Genomic DNA, 21,210 nt, shown 5'->3' on the forward strand with positions numbered 1-21,210 from the left:
AACAAAGTTGTACAGGGGAGTGGGGGGGACGAGAATAGGGACAAACCCAGATTTCATCTTTAAAACCCAGTCATTAGTATGAAAAAGAAAGGTTAGAAAAGGACAGGAATTGAGTACAGGGAATTAACACTCACTTGGGTCAGTGTTTGATGTGCAGATGGAGAGAAGAGATTTGTTTAGGATGTAGATTCCACTTAATGAAGTTGGATCTGGGTGCTCTGGGGGTTAGAAGAAAAAGGAGTTAAGAAGCCTGAGTAGCTGGTAAATTGTGGTACCACCTAGAAGGCACCAGAAGGTTTGGAGAGATTTAGTTCATAAGTGTGACATGCCTCTGAGCTAAACGAGTGGAGTTAATAAGAAGAATCTACAACTTAAAAGAAATATTTTAACTAAAGGTAAATTTATGAGTTATTGGCCCATATAGATTATCATCGAATCAGTAAGCCTAATTGAGATGATCTCTAATATGGAGTGAGAAGAGAGGGGCTGTCCAGACACAAACTTGAAGTTCATGACTGGTGTTCTGTACACTTTATTTATTTATTTTTATTTTTAAAGATGTACTTATTTTTATTGGATAGTCAAATTTACAGAGGGGGAGAGAGAGAGAATGATCTACAGTCTGCTTCTTCACTCTGCAAGTGGCCAGAACAGCTGGAGCTGAGCCATTCCGAAGCCAAGAGCCAGGAGCCTCCTCTGGGTCTCCCTTGCTGGGCCAGGGTCTCAAGGCTTTGGGCCGTCCTTTACTGCTTTTCTGTGCCACAAGCAGGGAGCTGGATGGGAAGTGGAGCAGCTGGGACATGAACCGATGTCAGTTTGGGATCCTAGCGCATGTAAGATGAGGATTTAGCCACTAGGCTATCACACTAGACCCTTGGATGCTTTTTAGTAACAGGTTTTAGATTTTTTGAGAGTTGTGCTTCCTAACAGCCCCAGTTGTTTTGCCTGTGACTTCCTGTTGTGATCTGGTAACCATCTTCCTCTTGCCAAGTATCTTTGCTCTATCTTTTTTTTTTGTAAATGCTTGCTATTGTGGTTTTTTGGTTTCTTGGTTGGTTTCACTTTACTCGAAAGAGCTGTTTCATATGTGGATTCGCTCAATGCCGTAACAATTAGGTCTGTAAACATATTAGTAAGGCGTTGATTGTATATGTTCTGCAAAAGCTTAGGTAGTGTTCCTTGATTTTGAAAACTGTGGAAGCTATCACCTTACATTTTCACTCTGCAGCCAAATATAACTACAGTGGGAATACAAGCACCTCTCTCGGATGAAGTGGAAGAGCAGCTGTTAGAACCAGAACTTTGCTGTCTCTCCAGGGCTCTCCACTTTTAAACCCATCTGCCTCTGAAATTAAAGAGCCATGCTCATGGCACAGAACTCACACTTTTGTCAGGGTCATACTTGCTTTTCTTATACTGTCATGGCTCTGAAATATTACATTCTGATGAAGTTTTAGAATTTTAGTAGATCTACATAGATTTAACACCTTTGTTTCCTCATTAATCCCAAGAAAACAAGGTTCTCGAAAGTCCCATGAGGAATCTTGTTCTTAGAGTGAAAGCATCCACTGTTTTTCCAAAGAATTTCTTCTTTTTAAAACAGATTTGTTTAAGCTTTTTATTTGAGACTGGTTTACTTCCTAAAAGGCTGTAACATACAAGAACCAGAAACTGGATCGCCCACATGGGTGGCAGAGGGCCAAACATTTTTGCCACCATCCACTGCCTTTCCAAGCACGTTACAATAAGCTGGATTGGAAGTGGCTATGCCTGAACTTGAACCAGCACTGATAAGAGATGGTGGCGTCAGAAGCAGCCACAGTTTGCTGTTGCACAACACAGCACCAGAAAGTACTTATTGTTAGTGTCACATCAATGTATCATCTAATAATAATCCACATTTCACTGTGCTTACTCTGCGCTGGACATTTGTTCTAAGTCCCTGGTGCACATTCTCTTTTGATTCACGCAGTGCTATGAAACTATTCAATGTAAGGCTGAAGAAACTTGAGTTGAGGTGGAGGATCCTTTGGGCAGTTTTCCTTGAACATTTCTGAGTGGAAGTGGCCAGTGTGAATTTAGGCTGCATTTTAGAGTAAATAGATTCCAAGGGAGTGATTTCCTGTAAACTGACAGGAGAAACCCAAAAACATCATCTTGCTGTATTTGACCTCCCGTGAATGCTGCTCTTAGACTCACTCTCAGTGTGCTTAAAAAGTTGTAGTGAAGTGTGCTGTGATAGAAATCTGAATGTTCCTGGAAGTATTTTTAGAAATGCTGTTCATCTATTTTCCTCAATGAATGGTATTCAGAAGTTAGCTGAGGATAATTTTAAAGTGAGTAATTGAAAATCTGGATTTTAGCCTCAGCACTGCTAGTTACTTTGTATCCTTAGATTTATCATTTACTCTCCCTGGGCCTGATTATTCTCCAAAACCCAGTTTGGGGAAAGTAGGACAGATGACTTGAGATGCCTTTCATTGCTGAATTCCCGAATTTGATAACTTTTTGGCCAGGAATTTCACAAAATTGAAAGCTGGTCTCATCTGCTACATTATGTATTTATTTCTGCTGATTGTCTATAAACTGTAGAGTTGTTAATGTGTAACCTTTTTATTAAAATACTTTTGCACATAGTTCTTTTTTTTAAAGATTTATTTATTTATTTTTATTGGAAAGTCAGATATACAGAGAGAGAGAGACAGAGAAGAAGATCTTCCGTCTACTGATTCACTCCCCAAGTGGCTTCAACGGTTGGTGCTGAACCCACCTGAAGCCAGGAGCCAGGAGCTTCTTCTGGGTCTCCCACACAACTGCAGGGTCCCAAGGCTTTGGGCTCTTTGCTTTTCCAGGCCACAAGCAGAGAGCTGGATGGGAAGAGGGGCTGCTGAGGTAAGAACAGGTGCTTATATGGTGATTCTGGTGCATGCAAGGCAGGGACTTTAGCCACTAGGCTACCGTGCTGGGTCCATTTGCACATAATTCTGTGGTACTTTTATATTCACCAGAACTATGTAGCATACCAAATGTTTAATTTTTATTCTCTTGACCTATATTACCTAATTAAGGCAGCTCAGTATTGCATACGAAACATGGAGATTATTTAAGTGAATAGTTGGATTTTCTTTCTGTCTCTTTCTTTCTTTCTTGATTTATTTTCATTGGAAAGTCAGATTCACAGCGAGAAGGAGGGACAAAAAGTTCCTTTGTCCACTAGTTCATTCCCCAAGTGATCATAAAGGCCAGAGCTGAGCGGAGCCAATCCCAGGAGCCTCTTCAAGACCTCCCATGCAGGTGTAGGAGCCCAAGGTTTTGGGCCATCCTCTACCTTTTTCCCAGGTCACAGAGAGCTGAATGGGAAGTGGAACAGCTGGCACATGAACCAGCGCCCCATATGGAATGCTGGGGCCTGCAAGGCGAGGATTTAGCTACCAGGCCCAGTAATTGGGTTTCTAGTACCACATCCAGTGTAGTCTGTTGAACGTCTCTTTTTTTATATCTATCCTAACTGAAGTGGCATAGAAATTACAGTTCAAATTCATTTTCACTCTAACTGCTTTATTTTGGCTTACTGTTAATTTCTTTGGCAAACTAATAATTTATTTGAAATCCATAACATGTCCTTCAACATGACCGAAAACGTCAGTGTATATGTAATGTAAATCTAGTTAGTACATTTTATTTAAATCCTACATATAGAATATTCTATGAACATTTTAGAATTCAATTAACAGAAAATCTCCATTTTCAAGGCTTGCCTTAATTTGACATATTTAGAACTTGCTCTGTCCTATTTCCATAGTATTTGTTGAAAGCAACCAGCAGCTAGTTGTTCAACATGACAGATGGCTTACGTTATATTACCAGTTGGGGTGAATGATGGGTGGGTAGGTAGGTAGGTAGGTAGGTAGGTAGATAGATAGATAGGAAGGATGTTCATTGGAGTCTTTGAAAAGCTCCTACCTGTTCCTGGAATTGTAACAGGCTACACACATGTTCAGGGCTGTTGATATGCTCAGAGAGAACCTGTGAGGCCCTAATATATCACTGGCAGCTGCCTCTGAGATTCTGTGCAAATAGAAGTGGGGACTAAGGAAATTGCCAGCTGGAACAGAGAGAGAGAGAAAGTTCTCCAACATAGGTTGGGAGACTTAATAGTTCAAGGCATTTAAAGAGGGCTTGTTTGAAACATTAGCTAACTACTAAACTAATGAAACATGAGATTTCAGAGGCCAAATCCAACAGGATATACAGAGTTTTTCCAGGAAGAAGCAAACAGGAGGCACAACAAATCCTAGGGAAGGAAAGAATTTTCATTGTGACAACATTGTTTAAAACTTCTAATTTCCACTAAAAATTACAAGCTGTGTAAGGATACAGAAATATATTTACAGGAAAAGTAAATTGTCCCCAAAGAAGGGGACACATTAGGGGCTGCCACGATGGCTCCATTAGCTATTCTTCTGTCTATAAGCACCAGCATCTGTTATGGGCGGTGGTTTATGTCCCAACTGTAGGCTTTTCTTTTTTGTGCTCTTTTGGCATTTGAGCTCCAGGTTAGGGCTTACCCAGAGAAGTGTGCATCTCTGCCTTCCTGCTCCCTCTCTGGTGGCTGGCACTCACCTCCTAACCTCACATGCTTCCTTGTTGTCCCAGACTTCACTGTCACTGAAATGTGAAATTTCATCATTTCAATTAAATTAAAATATTGTCCCTTCCTTAATTACAAATTCTGTTGAGAAGGTTGGTATGCCAGTAGTTTCTCAATCATTAAGAGATTTGAAATAAAGCATTTGTGGTCTGTCCAAGAAGAGATTTTTAGAACCTCGGGAAAAGCAGAGCTGATGATCCACAGCAGGTTGGGCCAACTGATTACAATATCCAGAGCTGACAGGGAAGATCCCTCAGAGAAACATTGTGAGTAGGAGGAAAACTTAACAGGGAAATGGGAGGAGACAACTGCAAATTTTACTTTCATTGCTTTTGCTCAGGTCTAACCCCACATGGGATAACTCTGGCCAGGTTGGTATGATTCACACAGGTCTCTGGCTCTGTAAAGACAGCTGCTGCGTTACAGATTTTGTGGGACACCTCTTTACAAGTAGTGATGATAGGCCTTGTAATTATCTTCACTGTGGCAGCAGACATGCTCAGACTGGCTGTGCTACGTTGTTTCAGCAGCGTCTAGATCTGTACATGGTTGTCCAAAGCCTCTCTAGTTAGGACCCTCCCCCCTCCACTAAATGGAGTAAGACTGATCGTGACATTTTCTTTTGTGTGTTCAGGTACACAGGCAAGATTCTAAGAGACATGTTGGATGCTGTATTCCTAGTTTGGTTTTCTTTTTGTTGTGTGCAAATCTTTTATTTGGCTGGATTGGTTGCCTAGGAAACAGCTGAACAGTAAAGATGGCTTGGTTATTTGGAGAATGGAATTGGTCTTCAAGAGGCAAAATACCTGTTCTATCAAACAAGGATTAGTGGGTGCTTGAGCTTGTACCTCATCAGTGTACTGTAGGAACCTAGAATGAGTGAGTCGCATGGAAGAGCCTACTTAATGCTGGGTGGCTTTCATTTTAACTCGTTTATAATTCCTTTAACTTATCAAGTGGTTATTAATTCCTGCCTTATACTCACTGCTGCAAGCCATTTTGTTATTTTCCATTGATCTGCAAGGTGCAGTTTCCTCCTCTGAAAAGATGATGTTTTGTTTGGATAAAAAGAAACTACCTGGAAACCAAGTTTGTGATTTTGTAACGCAGACTAAATGTGTGTAAGCATTAGGGAGAGATAAAAGATTTTGACAATGGGAGTGATGGATTGAAGTCTACAGGCAGGATATAGTGCACTGGTGAGCGTTTAAGTGCTAACAGCACAGAATTTGCAAGGTTTACTAGTAACAGCATGAGATTCTTCCCCACAGATTTTACCAGTTAGTTGCTTGCTGGGAAATATGTGACTATGATCTAAATTTTATTGGCTTAGAATCTTAAAAACGAATTTTAGTAGAGTTTTTGATTGAAACAATGTTTGTGTGTCAATTTTCTTATATACCTTATGGTTGTTGATTAGCATTAGCTTTCTTTTCTTCCAGAATAGAGCTGCTAAATGCTTGCTCTTGATGTGTTGTGACAAAGAATTTTATAAACACATGGTATAAGTTTCTCTTTGTGTGTGTGTGTGGTTAAAGAGTTACATTCTGTCAAAGTTAGGCTGGGAGAGACAAAGAGGATATTAATCTGTTCGTGTACTCCCCAGATGGCCACAACAGCTAGAGCTGGGCCAGATCAAAACCAGCAGCCAGGTGCTTTTTCTGGGTCTCCTATGTGGGTGGCAGGAACCCAAACACTTGGGCCATCCTCAGTACTTTCCTAGGTGCATTAGCATAGAACTGGATTTACACTGAAGCATCCCAGAGACAAACCACTACCCACTTGGGATGCTGATGTTACAGACATTAACTACTCACTTGTGCCACAGTGCCAGGCCCTAGCACTTGTTTTAACATCAAACATTTGTCAGGTAATTTCCAGCTCGCTCGTAGAAGACATAGCTATAATTTTCGTTTTCTTCCTGTTTTGTTTGTATTTCCGTGGTATAGTATGCCAGCAGGAGAAGATAAAAGCAGCCCTACTCAGAAAGCTTCCAGGCACAGAAGGTTAAGTTAAATTTCATCCCTAATGTTCCTTACGGTGTCCATAAATGAAGAGAGAGGCAGGCAGCATAAAGATACTCAGGAGTGTTTTTTTTTCAAAGATTTTATTATTATTGGAAAGCTGGATATACAGAGAGGAGGAGAGACAGAGAGGAAGATCTTCCATCCGATGTTTCACTCCCCAAGTGAGCCACAACGGGCTGGTACACGCCGATCCGATGCCGGGACCAGGAACCTCCTCCGGGTCTCCCACGCGGGTGCAGGGTCCCAAAGCCTTGTGCCGTCCTCGACTGCCTTCCCAGGCGACAGGCAGGGAGCTGGATGGGAAGTGGAGCAGCCGGGATTAGAACCAGCGCCCATATGGGATCCCGGGGCTTTCAAGGCGAGGACTTTAGCCGCTAGGCCACGCCACTGGGCCCCTCAGGAGTGTTTTTGAAGGACAGACATTTAAGTTACTGCTGCTAAGAGTCCACAGTGTTGAATTTTGTCAGGTCTTTTGTTGCCTGCAGTTTCTTCTTGTTGTATGGTGGTTAAAGGTGCTGGTTGGAATGACTGCATCCCATATCCCATTGCCCAGCTACTCTGCTTTCAATCCAGCATCCTGCTGATGGGCACCCTGGAGACGGCAGGTGATGGCTCACGTGCTTGGGTCACTACCACCCATGTGGAAGACCTGGGTGGTGTTCTGTTGTTTGGCTTGGACCTTGGGCTGTTGGGGGTCTGAAGGGAGGGAAACATTGGGTAGAAGATTCTCTTTCCATATCTATGTGTGTGTATGTGTGTCTGTCTGTCTGTCTCTCTCTCTCTGTGTTTGCCTTTCATACATAATGAAAATAATTTTTTAAAGATGATGCTTAAAAAGAAAATGGAACAGTGATAACAAAAGGATAATTTATTATAAATCTTTGCTGATTGGCTAGGAATAGTTTTCTGCTGGGAGTTCTTGGGCACTGCTGTGAATGTCTTCATTTCAGAATTTGCAATAAAATGCTTTATCAGGGGCTGGTTCTGTAGTGTAGGGATTTAAGCCCCACCTGCAATGCTAGCATCCCATGTGGGCACCAGCTCAAGTCCCAATTGGGACTTTACGTCCAGTCTAGCTTCCTGCTAATGCGCCAGGGATAATACCAGAAGGTGGCCTAAGTGCTTTGACCCCTGTGCCATTGTGGGAGACTCAGAAGAAGCTCCAGGCTCCTGGCTTTGGACTGGCCCAGCTCTGGCCATTTGGGAATTGAACCAGTAGACGGAATATCAATCACTTTGTCTCTCCTCTCTCTGTAACTCTTTCAAATAAAAATAAAAATTTTAAATGCCTTATCATAATTAGACACCGGTGTTGTTTTTTTTTTTTTTCTCTCTTTTTTCAAGGAAACTCTTTAGTAATTCACTGTAAGAACAGTCATACAACACTCTGGTTCCTACACACCCTACTCTATTCCGTCTTCTGGTTGCATACAGTAACTGAAACTTCAAAGGTTAGCAGTTCAGAAATGGGTACTGAGGTATGTCTCTTTGGCCTATGAAGTCATTCAGTTCAAAGCAGCAGGGGAGACATAGTGGATGGCAGGTAGTGGAGGTCCACCACTTTGTCATCTCTCTTCCCTCATCCTGTCCATGACAATCCCATAATGATAATGTTGTTTGCACCTGTATACGGCATAATTATTGGGTGATTTGGGAGAAAAAGTACTACTTTCATTCTCGCTACATTGAGACTTAGCCACAAAGGGAAAGTAGATTGTAACTCATTTGTGAGAAAAGAACTAATTTCTTCCTCTTATTTCCTTTCGCCATGTTGCTTTATTTTTTTTTAAGTATCATTAGAAAGATACAGATTGTACAAAAGCATCTTCCAGATGCCCCACCTACCCACAAATGATGTTTCTGCACGCGGATCTAACCCTGGTTTGCTTCCGCCACAGCAGCTTCCCAGTGTGTGGTCCTAGGAACTCTGACTTCTCTTAGAAGGCATTTGTTCATCACAAGGGCTGTGGTTTTGTACTCAAAGCCTTTTTTCAAAAATTATTATTGTTATTTTGAAATTGTATTCCTGTTGAGAAAATAATACAGATTGAAAAATGTAAAAATCTGTTGTTTCCAATGGCTCTAGAAATTTCTGTTAGTGTGTTTTTGCTAACTTGTTTCCCATCTACACATTGCTCTTACAAGGGGAAACAAGCAGTTTTATTCAGAAGTAACATTTTAATCATTCTTCTTAGTGGGAAAGCAGATAAAGTATGTTCTGTAAACTAATTCATCTCAACTTTGGTAGAGAAGCTCCTGGATTTTGACTTGAAAAAATACCTAGAGGAAGAATATGACTTACATAGTACATTTTTTTAAAAGATTTATTTATTTTTTATTACAAAGTCAGATATACAGAGAGGAGGAGAGAGAGAGAGGAAAATCTTCCGTCCGATGCTTCACTCCCCAAGTGAGTGCAACAGCCGGTACTGTGCGGATCCGAAGCTGGGAACCAGGAACCTCTTCTGGGTCTTCCACACAGGTGCAGGGTCCCAAAGCATTGGGCCGTCCTCAACTGCTTTCCCAGGCCACAAGCAGGGAGCTGGATGGGAAGTGGGGCTGCCGGGATTAGAACCAGTGCCCATATGGGATCCCAGCACGTTCAAGGCGAGGACTTTAGCCGCTAGGCCACGCCACCGGGCCCAAAAGTAAAAGTACATTTTTTTTATGCTTCAAAAGAGTATTTGTTTTAAAAGTTGGAGTTACAGAAAGGGAGAGACAGAGAAAGTTCTCCATTTCCTGGTTCATTCCCCAGACGGCTGCAATGGCCAAGGTTGGTCCAGGCTGAAGCCAGGAACTTCTTTTGTGTCTGCCATGTGAGTTGGCAGTGGCCCAAACACTTGGGCCATTTTCTGCTTTTTTTCCCAGGCCACTAACAGAAAGCTGGATCAGAAGTATGGCAGCCGTGAAATGACACCCTATGGGATGCTAGCATCGCAGGCTGCAGCTTTACCTGCTATGGGACGTCAGGAGCCCATCTTCTCTTTTGTAAAAATGTCTTTTTATCCTCAGTTACAATAAAATAATGAGGGCCCCCATTTGGACACTAGTTCATGTTCTAGATGCTCCATTCCCAAACCAGCTCCCTGCTAATGTTCCCTGGGAAAGGAGTGTAGAAGATGGCCCACGCCCTTGAGCCTCTGCACCCACATGGGAGACTGGAAGAAGCTCCTGGCTGCTGACTTCCGTCTGGCCCAGCTCTGACTGATCTCTCTCTGTGTCCCTCCCCCACTCTCTGTAACTCTGCCTTTCAAATAAAATAAAATAAAATAAATTTTAAAAAGTAAAGTCATACACAGTAAAATCTGAGAATAGAAAAATCCCAAGTTCATGTAAGCAGGAAGGAGCCTTATCTATCTTGTTTACTTGCTGTTGTTTCGCTGGCTCCTAGAATGGTGCCTGCCTCATACTCCGAGAAATAAAGCTGCCTTTTGTGATTCTTGTCAAGTCTTTGCTTTTCTTAAATTATGTTCACTTTGTACATTAAGCCTAGGGTGGCTGCCTTATGAACTTCAACAGATAAAGGGGAATTCAGTGGTTGAGTGAGACAAGCAAGGCCTAAAGACGAAAGGGAAAGTGGCAGGGAAAATTCCCTCTATATGCCAGTGCCATTAAAGTATTCCAACTGTTTGCATCTCCTCAGGAGCACTCACTGTGGGCCTTGTGCGACAGTGTCAAACAATCCATGGACGAGATCGGACATGCATCCCTCCTCGGCTTCCCCCAGAGTGGATCACCACACTGTTTTTTATCATCATGGGAATCATTTCATTGACTGTCACATGCGGTTTGCTGGTGGCTTCCCACTGGCGGAGAGAAGCTACAAAATATGCTCGATGGATAGCATTCACTGGAAGTAAGTAACCCATGCTTACTAAATTTGTATAGAAGGCATCTCACGGGTATTTTTTGTGAAGATAATCAAGAATCAATCAAAAGGACTCCATAAGCATCAAAGAGCAGCACTGGCATATGGCTGAGAGGTAGACCGTCAATTCTTCGGAAATGCTCACCAGACCAACACATCTGCAACATTAATTGCTTTGTATGAAATGCTGTTTTAATGAATTTTACTTTTGTTCACTTGTGACATAAGCCAGGTTTGTGATTCAAGTTACCAACAGCCTCATTCTTTTCCTCCTCCTGAAGGTATTGGTTTGTCTATCAAAAATAAAAAGTCTAGAAAAATACATAAAAATACATAAATCAGATTCACTTTTTCATATCAGTTTTGAGTTTCTGCTGTGTAATGCTTTGTGATCATTAAGAAATCAACATATATTGGACTATTTAATATTTATCATCATTTCTTACTCCATTAAGCTATGCTTAAGGATATGGTAAATTTTTTGTATTTACACGTTCTCTTACACTTTGCAAAACTGATTTCATTTCAAAACACGTTGAGGCTTATCACAAGTTAAAGGAAACAAAAATGCACAAAGAAAAGCTGTTTCAGTTGCTCTACCTGCTTGTTTCCTTCTCTCTAAAAGCCCAACAGACATTTGGCAATATCTGCAAGAATGTTTTTGATAGTTCAAACTGCAGAGAAAGCTTCTGGCATCCAGAGTGCTGCCAGTGCGCAGGACAGCCTCCCGGAGCAAAGACCTGTCTGGCCCGTACTGGCAATAGTACCGCTGATGAGAGAAACCCTGCCCTAAAGTTGTGGGATGGCAGTGCCTAGGCAAAGTACTGTGGGATTTAGCATTGAACTTAATGCCCTGAGATCACTTCAGGTTTCCTTACGCTTGAAAAGTAAATGTTGTGACTCAGTTTACTTTCACTTGGTAATTTCATTTAGAAACAGTATGATTGTGATAATAGTCTCAAACATCCTTATTAAGTTTTTTTTTTCCCAAAAAGACTGTAGGATAGTGATTTCTCTTCATGAGTCTGTGTTCTGAGGTTTCTATCGCTCTGTGAAACAATGGGTATACTTTTGGCTCTTTTGTTAATTTTATAACTATGTTGCCTTTAATTTTTTTTTAAGAATTATTTATTTTTCTTGGAAAGTCAGGTATACAGAGAGGAGGAGAGACAGAGAGGAAGGTCTGTCCACGGATTCACTCCCCAAGTGGCTGCAATGGCCAGAGCTGCTCCAGTCCAAAGCCAGGAGCCAGGAGCCAGCTTCTTTCAGGTCTCCCATGTGGGTACAGGGTCCCAAGTCTCTGGGTCGTCCTTGACTGCTTTCCCAGGCCACTAGCAGGGAGCTGGATGGGAAGTGGGGCCACCAAAATGGCACCCATATGGGATCCTGGGTATGCAAGGCTAGGACTTTAGCCACTAGGCTACCATGCTGGGCCCGCTAATTTTTAAACTTAGATTATGTGCATTTGACATCAGAAAGCTTCTCTTACATGTGATAAGTAAGATGGAACAGGTTGAGGATCCTTCTCACATCACAGGCCTTCAGGTAGTTCTTTCTTAGAGAGTAGAGTTAGGAAGCAGTTGTAAAGACAAGATTGCTAACTTAAATGGTGTTGGTTAAGACTTTAAAGATAATTTGATTATCTTTGATAAGTTTTTTGTTGATTTTTAAAGAGGTACTCACTTATTTAGTAAGGAAAGTGACAGAGAGGAGAGAGACATCTATGGCTCACTTGCCAAATGGCTGCACTGCCATGGCCTTAGCCAGGCTGAAGCCAGGAAACTGAGACTTCACCCAGGTTTCCAGTGTGGGTGGCAGGCACCAAAGTGGTTGGGCCATCATCCCCTGCTTTCCCAAGGGCATTAACAGGGAACTAGCTTGGACTGGGTCAGCTCAGGAATTGAACCAACACTCCAATATAAGATTACTATGGGTGTTACAAGTGCCAGTTTAACCTGCTCTGCCACAGCACTAGCCTCCTGATTCTTTATTTTTAATTCACAAATACAGTCATTTTCAAGAAAGCACTCATTCTTTAAGGAATAAACAACTTATAAAAAGCATTTGGTTTTTGGATTTAGTGGAAATTTAGGAAGACATACTTTGAATACCAAAGATCTAAATCATAATTTAGTGAAGTAGTATGAGTCAAAGAAAACATTAAGGAGCTGTTGGTTCTTTGGACCCAAAAAGGGGAAAGAATTAGGATTATCTTTGGTTTTTACTTCCCTTTGATAGAAAGATTAACATTGTGGTTGCCCCAAATAGAGTATATTTTTCCTTTATTTTAAGGTAAATAACTTTGGAAGTAATATGTGGATATGATATGTGACTCAAAGCTTGTGAAAGTTTAGTCATGTGAAAAGTCTCATTTGTGGCCTCATTACCCTGCCATCTGACTGCTGTTAACTAGTTTCTGGAGTTTCCTACTAGAAGGTTTCTACACATGAGAACATAGGGATGTGTGTGTATTTTATAAATATACATTGTAAAATTTTATACTTTCTGTACCTTGATCTTTGTTAACTTAATACATCAGGGAATGAATTTCATGTTAGTAAAAACAGTTTCCTTCTGGTCTGGTTTTCTGCCCAGAGCTGGTTAACTGGGGCGGCTGTTCTGGAAGGGATTGGGCTCCCCCTAGTGTTTCATTCAGCCCCTGAAAAGGGGAGCATTTTCTGATGGCTGTGCACCTTGAGGAAGCATTTCACAGAAGCGAGCCCTAGGTGATGGGATACGCCTGCAAGGGCTAGAACAAACCAAAATGAGTTCCCCTTTTTCAGTTCTGACTGTCCTTTTCCAACCTGATTTAGAAGCTTCTCCATTAGTTCATCTGATTTATTCTGTCACCCAAATCTGCCATGAAGAGTATGAAGTTCAAGTCTTCTACAAGATTACTTAGGACTCAGAACTTAACCTTCAAAGGATGATACTGTCAGCATTAATAGCATCTAACGTAATATCTAAAGCAGTTTCATAGTCCTCAGTAGCTTAAAGGAAAACTCATCCACCTGCACTGAATCTCTCTAGAACAATAACCTAACTCCTTAGATTTAAAGCCTAGGGATAGATTCAATAGGGGCTTATTGCTTCCTTCAGATTTCAGTAAGCTTTTCCTTCCAATCTGGGAAATATTTAAGTTTTAAAAATCTTACACTCTAACCATAGTCAGTAGTACTCCACTATAAAGAATGACTTTCTCTTTAACAGTCAAAGTAAGAAAGAAGGCATAATGTTGACACATCAGTTAGCAAAATGAATAAATTTAAAGTTCCTTGAGATTAGTCAGCATTAAGAAGACTCTAAAACAATAATCTCACCTACTGTGTTTTATTAGATTGTATGTAACTATGTAGATTGTGGCTTCATTTGGTCACCAAACCAAGTTAGGTCATAAGGACCTTTAGAAATTGGTGGCAGATAACTGACAAATGAGGGTTGGCAGCACTAATGGTTATTTGCTGTTAATGACCAAAAGGCCAAAAATCATAAACTTCAATGCCTGAAGTTTTCCGTTTGTTCAATAGTAGTGGCTGAAAGAATCCATGTCAAGTTGGTGTATTACTCTGCAAATGTTACTTTTTCCTGTGTTGCTGGAGCCCTTCCATCCAGGAAAGAATTCTAGAGGCCCATTAAGGACTCCATATAAATCCTGTCGATTAGCACCTGCAAAACATAGAAGTGTCAGCTGATATCCAGTGCTCACTCAACAGGCCTGGGGATAGGTTTTTATTTGAATAAAATATCTCACGCAAAATCTCTCTTTTAGCGGATGGAAAGCTTCAACTTTTCATAGAGAGTGACAGTAATCTGTATTCACATTCTGTATCATTAAAAAAATTTTAAAAACTGTATGAAAACTTGACCAGTATGCTCTCAAAAAAGTAAAAATATTTTCTGAGGAAAGTTAGCCTAACTGCAGGTAGTTCGTGTTCACTAAAAGGAACGTTTGATAGCACAGGGGAGCATATTGTTTGCTGCAATCCTGCTCTGTGCATGTAACTACCCAGACACTGAGTTTTCTAATGCCTTTCCCACTCTCCTCCTCCTAGCCCCCATCCCCACTTAAGCTTTCTGTGTAGTGAGAAGCCTTGTTTTTTTGTTTTTTGTTTTGTTTGGGTTTTGTTTTTAAGGAACATAGCCCATTGTAAAAAATAACCACTCTGACAATTTGCTAATCATTCCAGAAATTGGAGATTCTTTTTTCCAGCTGATGTTAGTTCATATAGATGGTAATTGTTTGTTTATACTTACCTTTTCTCCCATCCTACCCAGTTATTACCGAGAGGAGCAGAGAACGGGTAGAGTGATGACAATGACAATAACAGCATCATGCAACATTTATTGAGCATTTCTGTCAACCTGGCACTATGCAAGGGCTTTGGGGGTTTTTTTTTTCATCTTCCTAATATTTTTCCCATTTTCAGAAGGAAGACAAGGACATAAGATTGCACAGCTAGTAAATCAATAAAGCCAGAACTTAAATCCCTAGAGCACACAAGTTAGTGTCCTTAAGTACTGTTCTTTGTGGGCAAGAATGATGTGTGAGTATTTAGTAGGTTTGGAAAAGACCTTTTTTAAGGCTAATATTTGAAATCATCCTAAGCTCATATTAAAGGCTAGCCCAGCTTTTACTGTATTTACTTGTTAGGCTTCAAGGAATATCATGTGAGTGGTAATAGATGCAACTCTTTAGATAAGTAGTCCATGTTTAGCAAGTTTGACCATGTTGTTGTTAACCCATAGCCCTTCTTGTTATGCCATAAACTTCCCTTCTGCCAAATTTTCATTGTTTTTTTAAATCACCAAACCATGTTACTAATGTTGTGTTTTGGTTTGTTTTACAGTGATCCTTTTCTGTATGGCTGCCCTAATATTTCCAATAGGATTTTACATCAATGAAGTCGGAGGTCAACCTTATAAATTACCCAACAACACAGTAGTTGGGTCTTCATATGTACTTTTTGTCTTATCAATTTTCTTTACAATAGTAGGACTTTTATTTGCTGGCAAAGTTTGTTTACCAGGCTGATGAATGTCTAAATTGCTTGACTCTTACTATTATTTTATTCTATTTTATTTTATTTTACTTTTGGAGGGGGGGGAGGACAAAGGCAAGGCATCTGAGCAATCCTTTCATAGGAAGGTGCTCAGATGAAACTGATGCTGAAAAGGAAAGTATGTGTTGATTTGTTCTCACTATGCACTTTGGATTTAGAAAAAGAAAATGAGAGCCTTTTCCATAACCAAATACAATGTTGACTAAATCTCCTGAGCATATTCAGGCAGTCAGGTCTGCACTGTGATGGCAACGTAGTGAAGGAGATGCTTTATTCTGAAAAGCACGTGGCCCTTTGTGACTCTGTCGTTCCGTTCTTAATGTCTAATTATTCATTTGAGGAAAAAGAAAAAAAAGTCTAAGTATTTATGAATTGTGGTGGACCAGAGGGATGCAAGAGAAGTTCATGTGGGGCTGGCCTCACCTCCTAAGAAATTAGTGTTCACAACTTCGTTGTAATGGTTCCAGCCTTTGGCACCAGAGCGGATTGCCATTGGAAACTGCACCATGAAGCCAATAGATCAAAACTTGTTTGCTAAAATGTATGTAAAAATTCTGAAATTCCCTATTCTCTGTGTACAAAAAAAAAAAGGGAGAGAGAATTCAAACACTAAGACACATGTTTGGGGTGGGTGGGTGGGGAAAATCTTCCTTATATTTATATAAATATATATAATATATATATTTTGCTGATGCAGTATACAGTGTGTATATATGTGTGTGTGTGTGTGTGTGTATGTGTGTATAAATTTATATATGCACACATGCAAACAGTTCCTGGAAGAGAACTCTGAATGCTTTGCTAGCAAAACACTGTGGTGTGCAAATCTAGAACTCAGTAGAAAAAAAGCCATTTATCTGAAGGCTGCATAGTGGAGAAAGTCTTCAGTTTACCTCATTCTTTGTAGCAGCCCTTGATTTTAACAGGTTTTTGTAATAGGTACAAAAATCCCATGCCTTTCTAGGTGCAATTTTAAGTTAAGCTAAAAATTCTTTGTAAGATTAATTTATTTGTGTATGATAGTAGAAGGTAAGATCTTGTCAAACCTTATGATTTGGGGAATTTGACACTATTTAAATTATTGGAAACTGTTTATTGTACAGAGATTCTTTTTTCTACTGGCTCGGTCTGTTACATTAATGATGCGTTTTTATATGTTCAAGCACACAACTTTACATAAGTACAAAGCTCACTAGTAAAATCAGCCTGTTTTGACATTTGCAACACTAATTTCACTCCACCATGAAAGTTAAATTTATGTTCTTTTCTGTAAGCACTACCTGAGCAATACAGTATTTCCTTTATATGCGCTATGTATGACTTTACTAAAAACTAACATTTTAAAATTTACTTTAAAGGGCTGTATTCAACCCACAGCTTTTAAGTTTGTTCCCAAAAGAAGCATTACAGCTAATCCTTAGACTCATGGGTAGTTTAAAATACAATGTTTCTCTTCTCCACATTTCTATGCCTTTGCATCAAGGCTTAGGTTTGTTTTTTGGTGTTTTGTTTTGTTTTACTGGTGAATCTAATAGAGAATCTTCTGTTGGGAATGTGGGGCAGAAGATTGTCTGTTAGCTAAGCTTTTCTTCTTCATAGTGAAATGGCAACCCAAATGTCCCTTCCAGTAGAATGAGAGTTCTGTGTAGCCAGTCTTCTCACAGGCAGAAATGAACACATTGTTTCTAGAAAACTACACTGTAATGTGTACAAGGGTCACTTTGGAGACGGGCCCTACTCCTCAGATAATCAAAGTACAAAATGGAGGAGTTTGATGTGTTTCACACTGGCTTTTTCGATGCCTGTGTATCTTAGGGTTAATTCTGCAGTATTTCGAGAGAGAAAATCTCAGTGTTTTTAGCTCATTCAAGAGCTGGGGGAGAGATGAATCCACCCTGTGGTGCATTCCTTGATTGTTCTGAGAGAATGCCATCTTTTTCCTTCCCATTTGTAGAAGAAGCCTTAGGGAAATCCTAAAGGAGATTATTTTCCCCACGTGTTATGACACCTAATCAGTTCCAAGGAAACCACTGGATATGTTCTACCGACATTTGGGTTTTCGTCTTCCATTTTGATTGGATTAGTCTTCAGTCAAATGGTTCACTTTGAAGGAAAACTTTGGTTGTCACTATTATACCACTGAGGTAAAGTGTTAGCAAAGAATGGTCTAAAGTAATTCGTGATATGACCAAGAGCTTTTCTCTTCCAAAAGATGAATTTTATTGTAAATAGTTTCTCAAAGTATTTTTAACTGGATCATAAGCATGGGGAGAGAAAGTTTCTCAGCTGCTAAGAATTTCCCCACTGTTTACGTCTTTCACTTACAGTGGTATTGCATATAAGATTACAGAATTTAAGATTTTATTTGTATCTTATTACCCAAACCATTAAAATGTCTTTATTTTCATCACTGTCTTGAGGTCCAGTGCCTGAGAGGCTGATGAGGGGAAACTCCCCCACGGCCAGTTAGCACTCTAACCCAGGATTAGAACCATCCCATCAAGTAGTATGTGAAGTCAAGTCTTTGTACTCTTCCAGACCAAACAATGAAATGGACTCATTCATATAAATTTCTATAAATCCTGTAAGTGAAAAGCTAGACAACTGCTAGCAGTTGCTTTTAAAAAGGTCACTATAATAAGTACCGCATAGTACAGTATTAATTTATAGCAGGAATTCATAACTTGTAAACTGTATATAAAAACACTGTTTTATGGTGCAATCATTTGTCAAAACTTTTGTCTGTTACTTTGTTTTTAGAGTGTGTGCATTACTCTCATACCTAAGAATATCACTGTAAAATCTGCTGAAAACTTTTTAGGTTTTATTTGCACAAGACTGAATTAGTTTGAATTCTTGGAAGCTCCTATTGAACATGTCTAAACATCTGTAAACATGAAAAAGTCTTCAGTTCATTAAAAGCAAATGTTTCAGTATGATTCTTTCCAAAGGTGATCCGTGTTCTATGTTGTTACTGTGTGTATGTAATTCTTCTGACTCTTCCACCTCTTATAAATCTATTTATATGTTTCATTTGTTTTGTTTTTGAAGGAAGGCTCTTTTTTCTTTTTAATGTTCTAGATGACCAAAACGCTTTATTGGTTTTTACACGTTTGCCTAAAGCTTTGATATCCCCACTTGATGTTCTATGAATTTACTAACCTCTTAAATAATAAATGGTCCTGGTGACAGTCTATTGACTTAGAGGAGAGGCCATGAAAAAGTATTGGAAACTAACTTTGCATCTACTCTAAGCTATTATTTCTGCATCGTGGGCTTCATGGGAAGACCATGTTGCATTTATTTTGTCTTTATTAAAAGACTATTAGCCACAAGTGACTATCAGTTTAGTAATTATTTTATCAGCCCACTTTGATTTTGAAAAATTAAAATTACATTTCCAATTCAAAATAGTAAGTTGTCTTTTAGAAAATTTTTGAAGGATAAAAATAACATGAAAGAAAAAAGTGGCCTGTGTAGGTAGCATTTCTTACACGGGACTTTTAGTTGTATCACCTCAAGAGATTTTAAAGCTTGTGATCAAGGTCTGTGTATTTTCCCAAACTTTATTAAGAATTGTTTTCTAATTGGTTATAACATTTTTCAATTAATAGTTTCAAAGCAAATTGTTAATACAACTGTACAAAATGAACATAATTTTCTTCACTTGTATTTTTGTTATTGAGCAAGTTTATCAAAATAAATTGTCTACTAAAGAAACTAAAAAGACTTTTATTACTGTAAGTTTTTATCTGAAATTTCTTACGGATGTTTCACACACTGACACTTTGAATGTCTCTTGGATTGGTTTTGTTGTTGGCATTGCATTGGGATGGTAAGGGGAGGGGTGATTCTCCCCATCCCATCTTCCAGTCCCCCCTCCTACTTCTAGCTCACCTCTATGAAAGAGATGCCATTAATGTTCTAGGATGTGGATTATGCCATGTTTACCATTAAGAGTCACTAAGCAGTGAAAGACCACCCACATACAAGGGGCAAGGGGCTCTTTGTTCTACATCTTGGGTTTTTTTTTTTTTGTTTTTTTTTTTGGTTTTTTTTTTTTTTTGTGGCCTCAGGAAACCACTCCGAAGCTCTTCACGCCAGACATTTTTTCTTCTTTCTTCCTGGCACATAGACCTAAGTCCATCTTTGCTTCCAGGTCAAAAGGTTGTAGCTTCTTTTTTTGTTTTTTGTTTATTTGTTGTTTTTAGGTTATAGCTTCTAAGAGCTTAAAATATGGATTAGAGGAGCATTATAGAGGCCCTTGTGTTTTAGATTTATTTGTGTGCCCTATTACAGCTTTACCATAGTTCTCCGGAGGTATTGGGATTGGCTAAATGATAAAATATTTCCCTTTTAATCTCTTTATTAATGTGGTTTATTCAGGTGCCTCACAGGGAGTTGAAAGATGAAGAAATTTTAAGATTTAAATATTCTGAGTGCTAGGAAGTAAGGTGTCTTCAGAATGTGCTTTCTGATCCTGTTTTACCTGAAACTGGGATCTCCCAGGACATAGGACTTTGAGTGCTGTTCACTTGGAAAGTTCTGGGAAAACTGGAATGAATTTGACCACACCATCCAAATCTTGTCCTGATTTATTTCGCAGGCTAGAGATATCTGAGGGATTCCTGTCTTGTAAAGCTTGATGAGTAGGTCAGTTGTAAACTGTAAATAGTAGACTTCTGTTTGTTTGAATGCTTTTTCTCCGAATGACACCTTCAGAAAAGGTAACCGATGACTTTAAAAACAGTAACACGGGTTCAAGAATATCTTATCTTAATGGCTTTCCATCTACTTTGTTCTAGCTACTATATCAAACAGTTACAGGAAACTGAAAAACACCAAAACTATAGGAGTATGAGTTCCTTTTATGCCAAGTCAACTCTTCTGGTTCACAGTTACCAGCAACAAATAAAGGTAGTTATTTATAATGATATTAAAGATAGAATCATAATATTACATTGGGTTTTTTTAAGCGTTTTAATGCTTTCCTCAGGAGAATAAAACACCGTTAGGTGATATTTTCAAGTACGTTTATTTTTATAGATCAGCTCCAATTGCAGTCATAGACTAAGACCACCAAAAATGAAATTTCAAGAAAAGATTACCTTCCTACAAAGCCTCCTCCCTGTCTTTGGACACAGAAGAATTGGAGGCAAAGAAATGTGGACTTCAGGAAGTTCTGGAGCCAGCTTGCTCCCTACATCCTCAAGACCAACCCTCCCACATTGAAGGGAAAGAAAAAGAAGAAATTTCAGGAAAATATTTTTTTATGACACTCAAAAACTTTTAGAAGTGAATAAATTTTGAAAATCTATGTACGTTTCCATTTTCCAGATGAAGGAATCAAGGCTTTTGAAAGGTTATAGTGACTTTGCCAAAGTCACACAGTGAGGTCTTAGCTGAATTCTCAGCATAGGAAAGAATATCTTTGACAAAAAGGCCTTGGACCTAGGAGAGATAGTCAAATTCTGTGAAAATACTCAGTGTAAAAAAAAAACCCTGAATAAACAGATTTTTCCTTTTTAAAATAACACATCTGTAAGTTAAAAAAATATATATATATGGAAAATTAAGTTCCCTCTCAACTTCAGAGGTAGTAAT

General features: G+C 39.4%; 1 protein-coding gene and 1 non-coding gene across 4 annotated transcripts in view; both read left to right on the forward strand.

The window, feature by feature from the left end:
- The window catches only part of MOSMO (modulator of smoothened), a 47,656-nt gene extending 26,532 nt beyond the window's left edge, over positions 1-21,124 (forward strand). The window contains exons 2-3 of one of the 3 annotated variants that reach the window (XM_004586804.2): positions 10,322-10,534; positions 15,394-18,556. In XM_004586804.2, the coding sequence (XP_004586861.1) occupies positions 10,322-10,534; positions 15,394-15,578 (398 nt within the window). In that variant the 3' untranslated portion in view covers positions 15,579-18,556. Of the gene's footprint in view, positions 1-10,321; positions 11,516-15,393; positions 18,557-20,411 lie in introns of those variants that run through there. The other 2 variants (XM_058680265.1, XM_058680266.1) reach the window with 2 other exon arrangements.
- LOC118757831 (small nucleolar RNA SNORA38) lies at positions 20,714-20,837 on the forward strand. The gene has a single exon (XR_004995392.2). It is a non-coding gene; the product is annotated as a small nucleolar RNA SNORA38 (small nucleolar RNA).
- Positions 21,125-21,210: the final 86 nt, after the last annotated feature.

The sequence above is a fragment of the Ochotona princeps genome, chromosome 24, assembly GCF_030435755.1.
Source record: "Ochotona princeps isolate mOchPri1 chromosome 24, mOchPri1.hap1, whole genome shotgun sequence".
Lineage (NCBI taxonomy): Eukaryota > Metazoa > Chordata > Mammalia > Lagomorpha > Ochotonidae > Ochotona > Ochotona princeps.